The sequence below is a fragment of the Urocitellus parryii genome, chromosome 6 (assembly GCF_045843805.1).
Source record: "Urocitellus parryii isolate mUroPar1 chromosome 6, mUroPar1.hap1, whole genome shotgun sequence".
Taxonomy (NCBI): domain Eukaryota; kingdom Metazoa; phylum Chordata; class Mammalia; order Rodentia; family Sciuridae; genus Urocitellus; species Urocitellus parryii.
In genome coordinates this window covers 197,433,675-197,449,099 of record NC_135536.1, presented here as the reverse complement: position 1 = coordinate 197,449,099, position 15,425 = coordinate 197,433,675, and the positions used below count along the sequence as shown (strand labels likewise).

The following is a 15,425-nucleotide window of genomic DNA, read 5'->3' as shown; positions in this document are numbered from 1 at the left end:
TTTACAGACAGGGTCTCCCTGAGTTGCTTAGTGCCTTGCTGTTGCTGAGGCTGGCCTCAAACTTGCAATCCTTCTTCCTCAGCCTCCCAGGTGGCTGGGATTAGAGGTGTGCGATTTTTGACAGAGATATAAAGCAGAAACTGGAGGAGGGACGGTCTTTCAACAGGTTGCTGAGCAAGGAGTAAAATGGAGATAAGCAAAAAATAAACCTAGACACAAATCTCACCCATCACATTAAAATTAACTCAACACACATCATGGGCCCCCTGTGAGCTGTGCAGCCACAGGGTGGGACGTTTGGGCTGGGTGACGTACTCGTGCAGATGACACTGACCCCATGCACAGGAGGGTCAGCGCCAGACTGGACTTCATCAAGTGTACGGACCTCTGCTTGCAAGAGACGGTGAGGAGGGTGGGAAGCCAGTCCGGGGGCCGGGTGGGGGAGGAAACAGCTGCAGACTCCAGGCTGCGAAGGGTGTGTCTTCAGCAGGCACGGAGGAGCTCAAAGCCACTGCTCCAAACAGGAGGGGGACAGACGACAGGAGCGGGTCCAGTGCAGGGGACAGATGGGAGGACACAGGCAGGCTGTGCTGCAGGGTTCGAGGCAAGGGAGATGTCTCGAGCCGCGGTGACCGATCACCACACGCCAGCACAGCAGCGACCACCCAACGCCGGCTGGGCTGCAGAGGGCCGGGCCCCCACAGACGCAGCCCTGCCCGGGGGCCTGGGGCCTTTCTCAGCCCAGCACCCCGTCTGGAGCGGCCCCGAGGCCCATGTGCTGAAGGCCTGATCCCAGCTGAGTGCTCCTGGGGGTGGTGGAGGCCCAGCCCGGTGGGGGAAGTGAGGCCGTTGGGGCGAGCCCTGGAAGGAGTGTGGCCCCCCACTGCTCCTCACCTGCCCCACGGGTGGGCAGCTTCCCTCCACGTGCTCCTGCCACCATGCTCCACCTCGGCACAGCCCCCAGAGAAACAGGCCAGGCGACCAAGGACCCAGCCCTGAAACAGAGCAAAGGCAGACTTCTCCGGCCCTTAAGGATCGGTCACCGTGGGAAGCCCACAGAGGCACGGGGGAGCAGGAACGGCCTCGGGGCCTTTGCTACCGAGAAGTGGAGACGCGCTGGAGCCGTCCCACGCCAGGCCACTGTGCCGTCCCCTGCCAGGCCACGGTGCCTGCCCCTCCGGGCCCTGGTGCCGACCCTCCGGGCCCTGGGTATGGGGTGCTCTCAGCAGCTCTGTTTACTTATCTTTCCTCACTTTGTGTTTTGGTCTTGAGGATCGGGCTCGGGGCCTGGTGCAGGCCAGGCCAGCCCTGTGCCCCCGTGCCCACCCCACCCGCCAGCCTCTTTTTTTTTTTAAGAGCCCGAACTGGAAAGGAACCCAGCTCCCTCCGGTTGGTGGATGGCGAACTGAGGGAGGTCTGCAACCACAGCCTTCGCTCTGCCGTGAAAGGACGGAGCTACGGACAGACAGCACCTGGATGAGCCCCCAGAGGACAGCTGGGAGAGCCAGTCCCCAGCGGTCACTGTTACGACCCCATCTATTCAGCGCTCTTGAAACAAGCCACAGAGGTCAAGTGCAGATTGGGGGTGGCGGGCTGAGGGAGCGCAGGGGAAGAGGCCTGTGTGGCTACAGAGGGCGGCAGGCGGGTCCCCGATGGGCCCTCCTGTGTCTTGATGGTGGTTCCTGCAGCGGCCCGTGTGACAGACTGCGCAGGTGACGCTGGCAGGCCGACAGAGGCGGGGCGGTGCCGACTCCTGGGTGTGGCCGGGGTCACAGCCCTGCAGCACCCCCCGGGGTGGGGCAGGCCCAGGGGCCTGGCTGTACTGTTTTGGGAGCTGCAGGCGACTCTATACTTTTCCAGTGAAAGTCTCCCACCGTGGACCTGATGAAGGTGGGTGCTCGGGGTGGTGGGAGGGACCCAAGCCCTGGCCACGGGCTCCTGCCCGAGACCCTCAGACCAGGCCCCTGGCACCCCTCCTCCAGGCCCTCCTGTGCCTCTCCAGCTGGACCCTTCTCCTGGGAGCCCTGATTTGGGCCCCTCCTGGGGGACTTGGATTCCGGCACTTGTTTCCCTGGAAGGCATCTGGATCCCAGGTCAGTCCATGTCCCCAGGCACTGTCCCTCTTTACTCTGAGCTCGTGGGGTTGGTTTGGAGCAGGCAGGAAGCGCAGGGCAGTGAGGGTGTGGCGTGGGGCACACAGAGGGAGGACGTGCTCTTTCTGTGCCCAGGGCTCAGCAGGGTTGGCACAGACCCAGGGGACCTTCCCGGACTTGGGTGGGACCTGGGAGGAGAGGGCACCCTCTCTGGGGCCTGTGGCGGGGAGGCCAGTGTGGCCCTGGAAGACTTCCCTGAGAGTGACCCACCAGCGCCGAGGAGAGGGCCAAGGACTGGTGAGCAACAGTCTGGAAAGTTCCGTCTCCGCCGTGGGAACCGCCTGCCCTGCAGCTGCCACCACCTCTGGACTCCATCCACGAGGGCCAAAGCGTGGCCATCCCACGGGGCCCTGAGGTGGCTCTGCCCTCTGCTTCCCGGGAGATCTAAGGGTTGTGACCCGAGCCACAGTGAGTGCTGCTCGCTGAAGAGGGTGGGCCTGAGCGCCAGGCCCCCTGCCCGCAGGAGCAGGCCAGCGGTGTCACAGAGGCGTCATGCAGTGAGGGGCCAGGCTGGGAAGGGAGGTGATGCAGGCTCCTGGTGGCCCTGGGCCCAGGCTGTCACTGCTGTCCCTGGTGAACGCAGCCCCCTCAGCCTGTCAGTGTTGAGTCTTCCCTCCGCTCCTTTCCATGGGCCCCTGAAGCTCTTCCTTGGTCTCGCCTCCAGAGCAGGTGGCTGACTCCTGGCCCCACGACGCCATGAGCTCCCCATCACCGAGGCACAAGAGGAACTGCTGAGGCCGTGTCCAGGCCCCGGGGACCCTCGGGGAAGGCTGCTCTTTTGGACGCCTGGTCCTTGCCCTCGATGGGATGATGGAGGAGAGGGCTGGCTCAGGGCGGCCAGACTGGGCACCAAACGGGTCCTTCCAGCACGGAGCCGGACTGTGTCCCTGGGGCTGTGACAGGGGCACTGACGCACAGTCCTGGAAGTCTCCGGTGGGGGAGGAGGCGCAGCGCAGGGACCAGGGCCCCGGCAGGGCCAGCCCTCACAAGGCCAGCCTGACAGCCCGGGTCCCCAGGCTTAACGGCTGCGGGGCTCTTCAGGAGGCGAGGGAATCGCTGCGTTTGTAACCCTCACGGCAAAGCCAGCCACAGGTTGGGAAGACTTTCGCTATTGACTTGTTTTGAAGTAAGATGTGGAAAATCTGATTTGGGATAGAAGGGCCCGGAGAATCCCGCTGCCTTTCAACAGGCCTGGGCCGGGGCCTGGCCTCCCCCACAGGAGCGCACCCAGCTGCGCCCACCCTCCAGAGCCGCGCCTGCTGCCCTCGTGGCCTCCTGTGCGGCCTGTAGATGATCTGCTCACCCATCGCCTGTCCCTGCCTCTCTAGGGACTGCCAGGGGCCAGGACACCGGGCTCACCGCCCTCACGGTCCCCAAGACAATCGATGGAGAATGCGATTCCTGTTGACACAGTGGCCCCCGGGACAGAGACCTTCCTGCCCCAGCGACACCACGGGTCCTCCCTGGGGCCCAGCTGAGCAGGTGGCTTCTGAAGCTGGCCCCGCCCGGCTCTGCGCTCCCTGGAGGCCATTGCAGAAGTGGCCTCCGCGTGCCTCAGGCTTCCGCAGAGCCCAGAGCCGACCTGCCTGTGGCTGCGGAGAGCAGGGCTGGGGTGGCCGGCTGAGACGCAGGACACCAGTGAGACCCCAAGTTCAGCTCCACGGGGAACCTTCCAAATGTAGGTCTGTCCCCGAGCTGCTTGGACAGCTCGTGTGGCCGAGTCCCCGGTGTTTCCAGTTGTCCTGGGAGCCCCGTGCTTCGGTGGCCACCTCCAGCAGCCCCCCAGAGGCCTTCTTAGTGACCTCATCGGCCCTGCCCACACAAGCGGGCAGTGCTGTTCTCAGGGAGGACCCCGCGCCCGGAGGCAGCAGAGTGGGGCTGGTCTTTCCCCACAGAGTGGGGTGTTGCTAACCCCCGGCCAGCGCGCCTGCTGCAGGTCTGAACCAGCAGGTGGACTGGCTGAGACCACCTCCAGCGAGTTCCCTGGGGCCGCTGCCTCCTGTGGGCCACCAGCTGCTGAGCGCTTCCCTATGCTCCACCCCGCTGGCCGCTGGCCGTGAGGCTCCACACTGCGGACGGGGAGGGGACGCCCACTTCCTGGTAGTCACAGGGACACCTGCTTAGAAAGGGCCTGTGGCACATGAGCAAGCCGTCGCCATCAGCTGTGCTACAGGGGAGCCTGAGGAGGGACAGGCCCTTGGGTCAGTCTGAGGGGACAGAGGGCCCTGCACATGGGCCCCTCCTGGAGCTGGGGAGCCTGGGCTGTTTCCTATTGTGTGTGGAGCCAAACCCGATGTGGAGCCCAGAGACCTCGGATGGCAGGTCTTGGCCTCCGGCTCCTTTCCTGCCCAGGGCCCGGCAGGAGCTCCCCCTCCCCGGCTCACCACAGCTGACCTCAGACCCCTGCTGGGTGCTGCTCCTCCCCAGGTCCAGTCCCCAGCCCACAGGAACCCTGAAGAGGGGCCTTCCCTGTTGACAGTGTCCCCATGACTCTACGCCCGGTTTCCTCCCACGCCCACGTCACTGTGATTCACGGTGCTGTCACCCCTTGGTCTGCACCCCGCTGCACCTTGAGGCCTGTGAGGGCTGTGAGCCCGTCTGGTGCGCCCTGTCAGTGGGTGAGACCGTGGCACCCACACAGAGGGAGGCCCTGAAGACCCGCCCCTGCCCGGCAGAGCCCGAGGGTCCCGTGCCGGCGGCTGTGTCCGAGCGGCGGCCCACCTGGCTTGGAGCCCTCGTCCACGGAGCCGTTGTAGACCTGGTTCAGGAACTCGGGGCGGTTGTCATTCATGTCGATGACGTAGATGTACAGGTCGATGGGGTTCTCCACCTTGTTGCCGTTCATGTCCACGGCGTGGGCCCGGAGCTGGGGGCAACAGACATGTCAGAGCCTCAGCCACCCCCAGGGTACCCCTGGCCCCGCCTGAGGCGGTTCCCTGGGGACGGCCGCACTAGGGAGGCATGACAGCAGAGGCAGCTGGGCAGGGGACGGAGGGCTTTGGTACATCCAGCAACTCCCCTGACTCTCAGTTCTCACCTCTGTGCAAATGTGGGCCAGAGCAGGAGCCGGCTGCGGCCGGAGTCTCAGAGACTTCCAGGGCCTCCTGCTCTTCTTGACTGTCCCCAGATGCCTGGGGGTAGGTAGGGACCCCTTAGTGGGAGTTATGTCCCCACAGTGGCCTCAGAAGGCCATTTATGCACAATAGAGTAAGGGGCTTAATGCCTGTTCCTGGGAGTCGGCCCTGGGCGGAGGCTCAGGAGAGGCACGGGACAGAGACCCAGCGAGGTGAGTGAGGCTGGTTTGGGCGTCCACTGTAGGTCAGCCTCGACGGCTCACCCCGTCTGCTCCTGCTTTCGGGTCGGTTCTAGGGCCTGGCCAGCACAGAAGTGGGAGGCCAGAGCAGGCCCGGGGAGGGCTGGCTGGGAAGGTGCCCTGCCGGGGAGACGCCCCAGGGGGCTTCTGCGGGAACTGTCTTGGAGGAAGAAAGGGAGGTCACCTGGACTCCGGGGCTGCTCAGACCCACGCCCCGAGGTTTGGACCTGTTCATTCACTGGCTCAGTGAATTCCTGGCCCTGGCTGGACCTTAGATTATTCAGGAACAAAAGATGTGGCTGGACCTAGTGTCTTGGACCTGGGATTTTAGGGGAGCACCAACACTTGGGCAGCAGAAGGGGTCAGCCCATCCATCTCCACACCAGAGCCACGATGGCCACACTGTGGTGACGCGACTCACGTCTCTGCTGAGAGCGAGTCACCCCCACAACAGGACAGAGACTGGACAGAGAAGCACAGCAGTGCCCGTGGGGGCCTCCCCAGACCCCGGGACCAGGAGGAGGTGTGTCCCCTGCCTGAGAAGGGAAGCGCCACAGCTGACGGGGACGTGTGGGCGTCTGCGTTTGGTCGGGGTTCCGAGAGCCAGGAGTGGGTTTCACCTCGGAACTGTGTGTTCCAGGGGAGTCCAGAGCCTGGCTTCACCAGGAGCAGGCGTGCGTCCTAGGAGACGTGTCAGGGACGCGTCCCCGGAGCCTGCAGGCCGCCCTGACAGGGGGGCTGGCACACGCCAGGCCAGCTCTGCATCATCTTGGAAATCTTGGAACGCCACTTGGTCACTTTAGCTGCTGCCCCGGGGGCCACGGGCAGCCCACCGGCGCCATGCCCAGCAGGAGAAGGCTTCCCATGGTGCGCCCAGGTCTCCAGGCCACCAAGGCCAGGTCTCCTCCAGCCTGGCCCAGGGGGGTGCGGAGGCGCTCTCTGTGCGCGTCGAGCTGTGCCAGGCCATGTAGGCCTCCGGACAGGCCAAGGGAGCAGGAGACCCTCAGGGGTCACAGACTCCGTCAGTCACCCTTGTCCCTTGGGACCAGTCGACTTCCAGGAGGTCCACTCTACTGAAAATAGGGTCCTAGGTGCCCTTGGTGGAGGAGGGGCACAAGGGATGGCTCCAGACTGCTCTTGACCCAGAGTGGCCCGTGGAGCGCCCTGGAGCCTGGCCCCTTTCCTCTCCCGCCAGGAGCAGGGGCCTGCAGCTTCTCAGGCCCTGCTCCGTGAGGGGACACCATCCTAATGCCACCTGAATGAGTATGGGCTTGCAGAGCCAGCGTCACGCCCAAGACCTGAGGCCACACAACTCTCCTGCTCAAAGGGCCCTGTGGGAGGCTCGGCACACGCTCTGATCCCACCCCCTGAGATTCTCAATGGGTTCTGGACCAGGGGCCCTGCCTTCCGCTTTGCGCCAGGACATGGAATTCTGTAGCTGTCCTGGACACAGGAGGAGCAGAGTAGGGTCCCTCCCTGCTCACCACTGAGGCCACACCAGGAGAGGCTGGAGGTTCCGAGGCTGGCCTCGCCTGGTGGGGAGGCTTCCTTTCAGTGGAGATTTCTCGGGATGTGGAGGGCAGGCTGAGAAGAGCCCAGGCTGTAGCAGGCCGTCTGTAGCAGGAACACCGGCCTCACCAGGGCCCTGCCAAGGGCTACCACCTCCCAGAGCAACTGAAGCAGTTTTGGAGACACGTGACTGACAAGAACCACATTTCAGGGAGAAAGCAAAGGGCCGCGGCGGAGGCCTGGGGTCAAGGCCTCCGGGAGAAGAGGAAGTTGGGGACTCTCTTGGCTGGACCTTCTTAGAGACCCTAGTGACTAAAATCAACCTGCTAATCCTGGAAAAGGTGAACTGAGTCAGAGTGACCTCTTCATTGTCCTGTGTGGGACAACGTGCTGTGACCAGGCTTCGGAGGTGACCGCCAGCCGGGGAGAGATGGCGGGCAGGCAGAGGGCTGAGCCACTGTGGGTGGTGGGGCTGTGCAGGGACCTGCAGGCCTGCTCACTGGGGGTGGGGGCCCGCTTTCTCCCCACTCAGTGAAGGTCATAGGCCCCCACGCCTGGTGGGACACCCTCTAGCCTGGCACCGACCCTGAGTGCATGCTGGGGGCCTGTGTGCATGTGGGGGTGGAGGGCAGCAGGGGAGGATGGCCGGGACTGGAGCATGGGCTGCGTCCTCCTGAGCATGTCCATGGGGCGTGTGGTGTTGAGAACGGTCAGGGGATTGGCGCTCCTCTTCTCCGGGTGACTTCATAGAGGGGCCCTGGGCCTCAGCAGTGAGCAGAGCCTTCCCTCTTGTTCCAAAGGAACAGGTGGCTTTCCTGCAGATGCCCTGGATTCCCAGGACTGTCTTTCCCCTTCACCTCCTGTCCCTGACGAGAGGCAGAATCCAGACCATGTGCCTCCTGGGGCAGGTGCAGAGTTCCGCCTGGGGACTCTGGGCCAAGAAGGATTCGGGGCCTCTTCATCTCAGCCTAAGTAAGCTCCCCACAGAGGGACCACATCTACGCTGTTCATGTCTCCATGCCCGGCACCTGACCCAGGGCCAGCACAGGACCTGACCCAGGGCCGGCACAGGGTCAGCGCTTGAGAAATGAGACCTGAATGGGTGGATTGGTGGGTGGATGGGGCATGGACGGGTGGATGGGGCATGGATGGTGGGGGATGGGTGGATGGATGGGGGATGGGTGGTGGGGGATGGACGGGTGGATGGACGTTTGGCGGAGGAGTGGATGGGTGGTATATACATGGATATTTAGACAGATGGGTGGATGGGCGAGTGGACAGGTAGCTGTGTGTGTGTGTGTAAATGAAGAGACGGGAGAGCTGAAGTGGGTAGATGGGAGGCAGAGTTGGAAGTTCGGAAGCTGCTGTCTGGGTCCAGTGAGCTGGAGGGCGGCTCTCAAGTGCTGTGAGTGCGACGCTGACCACCCCCTCCCGGACACTCACGTGGTAAGAGGCTCGCTCCTCCCGGTCCATGGGCCTCGTGACGTACATGCGTCCGGACATGGAGTCGATGCTGAAGACCTCCATGGGCGGCTGGTCGGCGCCCACGCCCGTGATGCTGTACCGAATGGGAATGTCGTTGTCTTTGTCAGACCGGATCTGAGGGGGAGGACACAGGAAGGGTCAGCCTATGGTGGGGACCGGGCTTCCCAGCCACCCTACCAGAGTGACTGGGGACCGCGGCTGATTTTCCATCTGCTCTGGGGACAGGAAGGACACTCAGTGGTTAGCGTGTCCCATGGCCAGTCAGGGAATGGGAGGGCACAGCGTCTGGACAGGGAGCGTGGGACGCCTGGTGGAGAGCCACTCCTCAGGTTGATTCCAACGCCCCAAGGAGACCAGGCCGGACACGGAACAGGCGGAGGCCTGGGGAGAGCCCGAGGCCCTGGGAGAGGGTCCTGGGAGTGCCTCACAGTAGGACCTTGGTCACAGAGGGGTGGCAGAAGGTGGTGGCCAGGAACTGAGTGCTGACAGCCCTTGTCACTGTGAGCACAGAGCTAAGTCAGCACAAAACCTTCCTCGGAGAAGCTGCGTCGTCGTGTTGAAAACAGCCCAGTGGGGCCTGGCCATAGCACCAAGGTGAGATGGGGAGGAGAGCGCTGGGGCCGGGCCAGGGCCTGCGTCTGCACGGGGGGCGGCTGTTTTATGTGTGACCAGATCGTTGGGCGGACAGAGACCTTGGGGAAGCAGAAAGGACAATGCAGAATTAAGAGTTGTGGGTCTCTCACCAGTGACAGCAAATGTCTGTGAGGGCCGAGGGACGCGGGGACATGGCGCCAGCCCTGGGCAAGAGCGCAGCACCGCCAAGGGAGGTGCCTGGCTTGGGCTCTGAAAGCCGAGGTCCAGGGGGCTTGTGTTCGAGTTTGGTGACACCTTTGGAAAGGCTCAGGGGACCACGACAGTGCTCTGCGACCAAATGGACCTTAGGGACAATCTTGGAATGTTCCACAAAATTGACCATGACCTTTGGCTGAAGCATTAAAATGAAAATTTAGTGGTGAAACTTAAAAAAGAAGAACTTTTGTTCTGAAATAGCCACTAGGTCAAGCAGTAGTCACAAGTGCTGTTTAAAGATACCCTTGAAGCTCAGTAACGTAACTAGGAGACTCTCGCAGGGTGAGAGCCCAAGACCGCGTCCAGCAAACGCGCGCCCCAACACACCCACACTCAGAAGAGAACTAGGGCGGGAGAAGGAAGGGAGCAGCTGGCAGCAGGAGGAAGGGACCTGGGGCGGATGCCGGAGCCCCCTGATGGCGGGGACCGTGGTGTCTAGGCCTGAAGAGCAGCAGGCCAGGAGCCAGCTTCGGGCTTCTCAGGAAACTAACGCACATTTGCAACTTTATCTGGTACCAGGGGCTGAACTTAGAGGTGCTTAACCACTCTGCCTCCACCCAGCCTTTTATTTTGAGACAAGGCCTGGCGAAGTTGCTTAGGACCTAACAAGTTGTGAGGCTGGCTTCAAACTGAGGATCCTCCTGCCTTAGCCTCCCAAGTCACTAGGATCACAGGTGAGAGTCATCAAGCCGGGCACCTTTGGTACATTTAAGAGGAAAAAAAAGAGACTTTTTAACATCCTGTTTTTTATATGTCACACAGGCACAACTGAGAATCTTGATGGCATTGACGTGTTTTGAGACAATAGAAATAGACTGGAGCAGTGAAGGAGGCGACAGACCCCGTGTCGGCAGGAGGCTCCAGCCTGCGGGGCAGCAGCTTTTCCAGAGCAGGGAGAGAGGCAGCCCTCTGGGTGTCACAGAGCCTGTGAGCCAGGACGTGCTGTCCCTCTGGGGCATGAGCCCGGCTGCAGGCCAACCCCAGGTGTGGTGGGAGGGGCCCCGGCAGGCCCTGGAGCCCCTCACCTCCCGGGAGCAGGTCTGTCCCAGATGCACCTCTGCAGTGGGAGACAGGCAAGGGCCGCGGCGGAGGCTGCAGAGGTCCGTGATGACGACTCTTTCCTGTTGAAGGTGTTCCCCACACTGCAAGCCACACCCCAGGAAGCCCCCGCTCTTCAGAGGCAGACCCTGCAGGACCAGCTCTCCCTGCAGCTGTACCAGAGCCCCCCACTATGGGTAGAGGTGCCCCTGCCACCTGCCACCCCCCATCAGCCTGGAGGGCACCAGCCATGGTGACAGGAGGCAGAATCCTCCACCTGGGAGTGAAAGGAGGCGGTTCTGATGCAGGTCACGTGAGTCCACGAGGAGGCGGGCGGGACATGGGGGCGGTGTGTGTGCTGTGAGTGGCATTTGCCCTCCAGTGTGCAAACACCACCTGGGCTTCGTGCCCACTGCCCTGGGCAGCACAGGCAGAGGCTCCAGCTGGGTCTGAATTGACCCCTCCTCTGCAGGAGGCCAAGGGTAGTGTCCCTTCAGAGCCAGCCCGGCCGAGGCGGGGTGTTCTCCCCATGTCCTCTGTGGGCGAGGCCCTAGGGAGTTGCACAAAGCTTAGGCCACCAGGCCACACAGGGTGAGTCTCGCCTGTGCCCGACTGTCCCTCTGTGGTGGGAGAGGGGAGCAGGAGGCTGTGACCCCCAGGCGGGGCCTGTGGGCTGGTGTGTGTGACTGGGTTAGGATGAGGGCACAAAGGGCCTCGAGTGCTGCCGCCAGGTCACCCTGGACCCCAGGGACACGCGGAGCCAGGGGAACCTCGGAGGCAGGCAGGGTGCGCAGGAGGCCACCAGCCGGGAAGACGGCGCTGCTCGCGGAGCCCCGCCTTTCACAGGAAATTTAATTACACGACTGCTGAAAAGGACCTGCCACAACTTAAAGATGACTGTTTCGCACAGAAATCTCATCATGTTCTGACCACTGGGCCGCATTTGCTGAGTTCTTCAGGGCCGCTCGGTGCTGCCTTGTGACACACGAGTGGGCCGGCGTCTGCCCGGGTCTTGGCAAGGGCTCTCAAGGGCCCAGCACTCTCCCGCGGTTTTCCACGCGAGGAAGAAACACGGTGATGATTCGCGGGATCAGGGGAGAGCGGGTTTCCCCTTGGTTTGTGTCTGGACAGTGAGAAGAACATCACAGCAGTGTGCCGGGGCCAGGAAGGAGGAGCGCAGCCGGCGTTCCCACCACACTCCGGCTTTATGGCGCCACCGAGAATCGCCCTCTTTTGCATTTGTTATTAAAGGACAGAACAGATGGCGAAAGGTTGGTTTAAAGTGATGTCTGCGTTAAAATAAGGAATGGCGGCCCGTGATCATGCCCGCCCAGGGCGCCTGTGAGGCCGGCTCTGTCCTTGGGAAAGGCTGGTGGAGGGGTCCGGCAGGACCAGCTGAGCAGGAGCGGGTGCTGGATCCCACAGGAGGCCTAGGCTGAGAAGACCCCCGTGTGTGGCCCTGCACCTGGGTCCACCAGAGACCTCACCTGTGGGGGGAGACCCTCGGCCTTGAGCAGGCAGTCAGCAACTGCCCCGTGCAGGGCCAGAGGGGCTGCAGGACCACACGGCCTGCCTGGCAGGTCACCTGCCACAGGCTAGAGCTGTCTACCAAAGGGACACCCTAGTGACAAACATGCAGAGAGTGTGAGGGACGGGGCCCGGGGCACCTTGGAGGAAGTCAGGTCCACCCTGAGCCCTTTGCTCATGTTCACTGCCTTGCACAGTTCCTGGGCACACAGAAGCACGCACACACACACACACACACACACACACATGCAGTCCAACAGATGCACACACAAATGTACACAAACCCAACACACGCAGACACATAAACATGCACACACAAACTCAGCACACATGCCACCTGCACACATAAACACACACACGCCACCTGCACACACAAGCACAGCACACACAGGCATACACAAACATACCACACGCACACACACAAACATACATAGGCACACACACAGCAAATAAGCACATACAACACACACACTTCACAGAAACATAAGCAAATACAAATATGCCCACATGAACACACAGACACCTAACACGGCACAAAGACTCCCACAGACACACTTGTACACACCCACACGTGTGTGCCCACTGTGGCTCCCCCTCCCCGGGCTGCCTCCTGGAGGAGGGCTGGCCTGCGGTTCTGCCACCGTGCAGCCCCCTGGTCCCCTCCTGCATTTCCAAAGGTGCCTTCACCCTCCTGGTCAGGTCTCCCACCAGGACCTTGTTCTTCTGAGGACTCTGTCTGAAGCCCGAGGCTTTCTCCCTCACCATGTTAAACCCTGAGGTCCCAGGGAGACAGCGCACAGCTCTCCTTTCTGTCACCTGTAGATTCTTGGGTGGCCTACAGCTGAGCCTCCTCTCCTCCTGCTCCAGGTGCAGGCTGCGGGCAGCTGGCTCTCCTTCCTCCCTCCTGGCAGGGCTGAGAGGGGTGATTTTGTCTTAAGCCCTGACTCTGCTGGAGCCCAGAGGCAAGGCTCAGCCAGGTCTCACGGTGATGGTCACTCCTGGTCTTGGCTCTCATGCTGCCAGGGCACCAGGTGTTCCAGGCTTCTGTGACTGCTCTTGTTCTGCAGGGACGGCTCCTCCACACCTCCCTCCTCCTGCCTCCCTTCCCTGCCTCCCTCCTCCTGCCTCCCTCCACACCTCCCTCCTCCTGCCTCCCTTCCCTGCCTCCCTCCTCCTGCCTCCCTCCACACCTCCCTCCTCCTGCCTCCCTTCCCTGCCTCCCTCCTCCTGCCTTCCTTCCCTGCCTCCCTTCCCTGCCTCCCTCCTCCTGCCTCCCTTCCCTGCCTCCCTCCTCCTGCCTTCCTTCCCTGCCTCCCTTCCCTGCCTCCCTCCTCCTGCCTCCCTTCCCTGCCTCCCTCCTCCTGCCTCCCTCCTCCTGCCTCCCTCCTCCTGCCTCCCTTCCCCACCTCCCTCCTCCTGCCTCCCTCCTCCTGCTTCCCTTCCCTGCCTCCCTCCTCCTGCCTCCTTTCCCTGCCTCCCTCCTCCTGCCTCCCTCTACACCTCCCTCCTCCTGCCCCCTCCTCCTGCCTCCCTCCTCCTGCCTCCCTCCTCCTGCTTCCCTTCCCCACCTCCCTTCCCTGCCTCCCTCCTCCTGCCTCCCTTCCCTGCCTCCCTTCCCTTGCCTCCCTCTACACCTCCCTCCTCCTGCCTCCCTCCTCCTGCCTCCCTCCTCCTGCCTCCCTCCTCCTGCCTCCCTCTTCCTGCCTCCCTTCCCTGCCTCCCTTCCCTGCCTCCCTTCCCTGCCTCCCTCCTCCTGCCTCCCTTCCCTGCCTCCCTTCCCTGCCTCCCTCCTCCTGCCTCCCTTCCCTGCCTCCCTTCCCCACCTCCCTCCTCCTTCCTCTCTTGGCCCCTCCGCCCACCTTCCCTTCATTTCTGAGCACTGAGGTTGCCCTGCGGCCACTCTGGGCCCTGGGAACACAACAGGGTGATCTGTCCCAAGAGTGGCTTGCCCAGGCCTGACACCGAGCACTTGGCCGGTGCCCAGTAACTACTGGATGAACAAATGAAATGAGGAGGCCGGGTCCACGGACAGGGTGGACAGACAGCCACCAGGTCACCAGTGTGGTGTGGGCCGAGGGAGGGTTTGGAGGAGCCACCACCTTGAGACCCGGAGGATGAGAGGGGGCAGGGGTGGGGCCAGGTGGGGAGTCTCTGAGTTGGTAGCCCGTGTGGGACAAGGACAGTGAGCCTAGGCAGAGGGGAGGGAGCCGGCAGTGGAGGGGGCTGAGAATGCCCGGAGCAGAGGAGGAGGGGCCACGCCAAGGCTGGGCGGCTTCTGGAGCTGCCTCCTATCCCCTCTCCCTCCTTCGTCCTGGGCCCTTGGTTCAAGGTGCAGTTTCATCAGGCCCCAGCAGCCCACCACTTGCTCTGGCCCAGCGTGGAGGTCCTGATAGGAGAGGCCAGGCGCTGCCTCTGCCCTAGAGCTCCTCACTGGACCACTAACATCCCAGAGTGTCAGCCCCACGGCCACCGCGCCCTGCCCACTGTGCGGACAGAGACTCTGAGGCCCGAGAGTAAGCCTGGGGTTTTCACAGCTACGAGGGACCAAGGGCCCTGTTCCCTTGGTGGTCACCTGGCTGCCCAGGGGCCTCTTAAAGCCGAAAGGACAGCTTACTGTTCCACGGGAAGACAGCCTGGTCCCGGGGTCTCCTCGGGGTCTCTCTCACTCCAGCCAGCTCTGCAGGACAGGCCTGGGGCGTGCCTGCCGCGAGTTTGGAAGCCCAGTTTGCAGTCACCCTAACTCCATCTACGTTTCTGGGTAGAGCCTCACTTTAATTGCTTTTGAGAGTGATCATGAAATGGTGACCCTGCTTTAAGTGAGACACTTGGGAGTCGGCTGCAAAGCTTAATTTAAAAGCCCTCTGCCACAGTGCTGGGCCAGCAGCGAGATCAGCCGTGTTAAAACTGTTCTCGTAAAATCAATGGGACGAACTTAGGCAAAGTAAGTGTTTTTACTTTTCTAAAAACTCTCCCTAAATTATGGAACATTACTTGCAGGGGCTGCAAGATGCTGTAGTTCTTGCATTTTATGAAATATTTTCCAAGCATGATGAAATTCAGTCTTCAACTATTTTTAATTAGGTTCTTGTGATGAGCAGAACCCCGGACCGGGCCGTGAACAGCCTTGTGTGTCTCTCACACCATCCTACATCACGGCTCTCAATGACTTTGCGTTTTACAAATTAGGAAAAAGTCCTCAAAGTCATGTGAATATCAATGAGAGCCATGAGTGAAGCTGCCCGGTGGGCAGGCGTGAGCCAGCCGCCGCTCCAGGTGCCTGGGCTGGGCCCTTGACAAGCCGGGCCCTGCTTGCTGTCAGCTGTGGGGTTACAGCAGACCCGACCACAGAACGGCTGGGTGGCGGTGTCCCTGCCTGCCCTGCTGGGAGCAAGGGACAAGTTTCCTTTTGGGGGTCACTGATGCCCATCTGAAGGCAGTCTGGGGGACACGGGAAGCTGCCTGCCCTCCCCGAGCCATTGGGCTGACAGCATCTGTCTCAAGGTGGCCTCTGGTCATGGCAAGTGGCCAATGGCTTCCTGGCACTGCCAGCT

The 15,425-nt window shown here is 62.2% G+C and overlaps 1 protein-coding gene across 2 annotated transcripts in view; it reads right to left on the bottom strand.

The window, feature by feature from the left end:
- Cdh4 (cadherin 4) overlaps positions 1-15,425 on the bottom strand; it is a 409,216-nt gene that overhangs the window by 56,246 nt on the left and 337,545 nt on the right. For both annotated transcript variants that reach the window (XM_026407825.2, XM_026407824.2), the window contains exons 5-6: positions 8,419-8,574; positions 4,875-5,019 (exon numbers count right to left, since the gene is read on the bottom strand). In XM_026407825.2, coding sequence (XP_026263610.1) covers positions 4,875-5,019; positions 8,419-8,574 — 301 coding nt within the window. The remainder of the gene's footprint in view (positions 1-4,874; positions 5,020-8,418; positions 8,575-15,425) is intronic.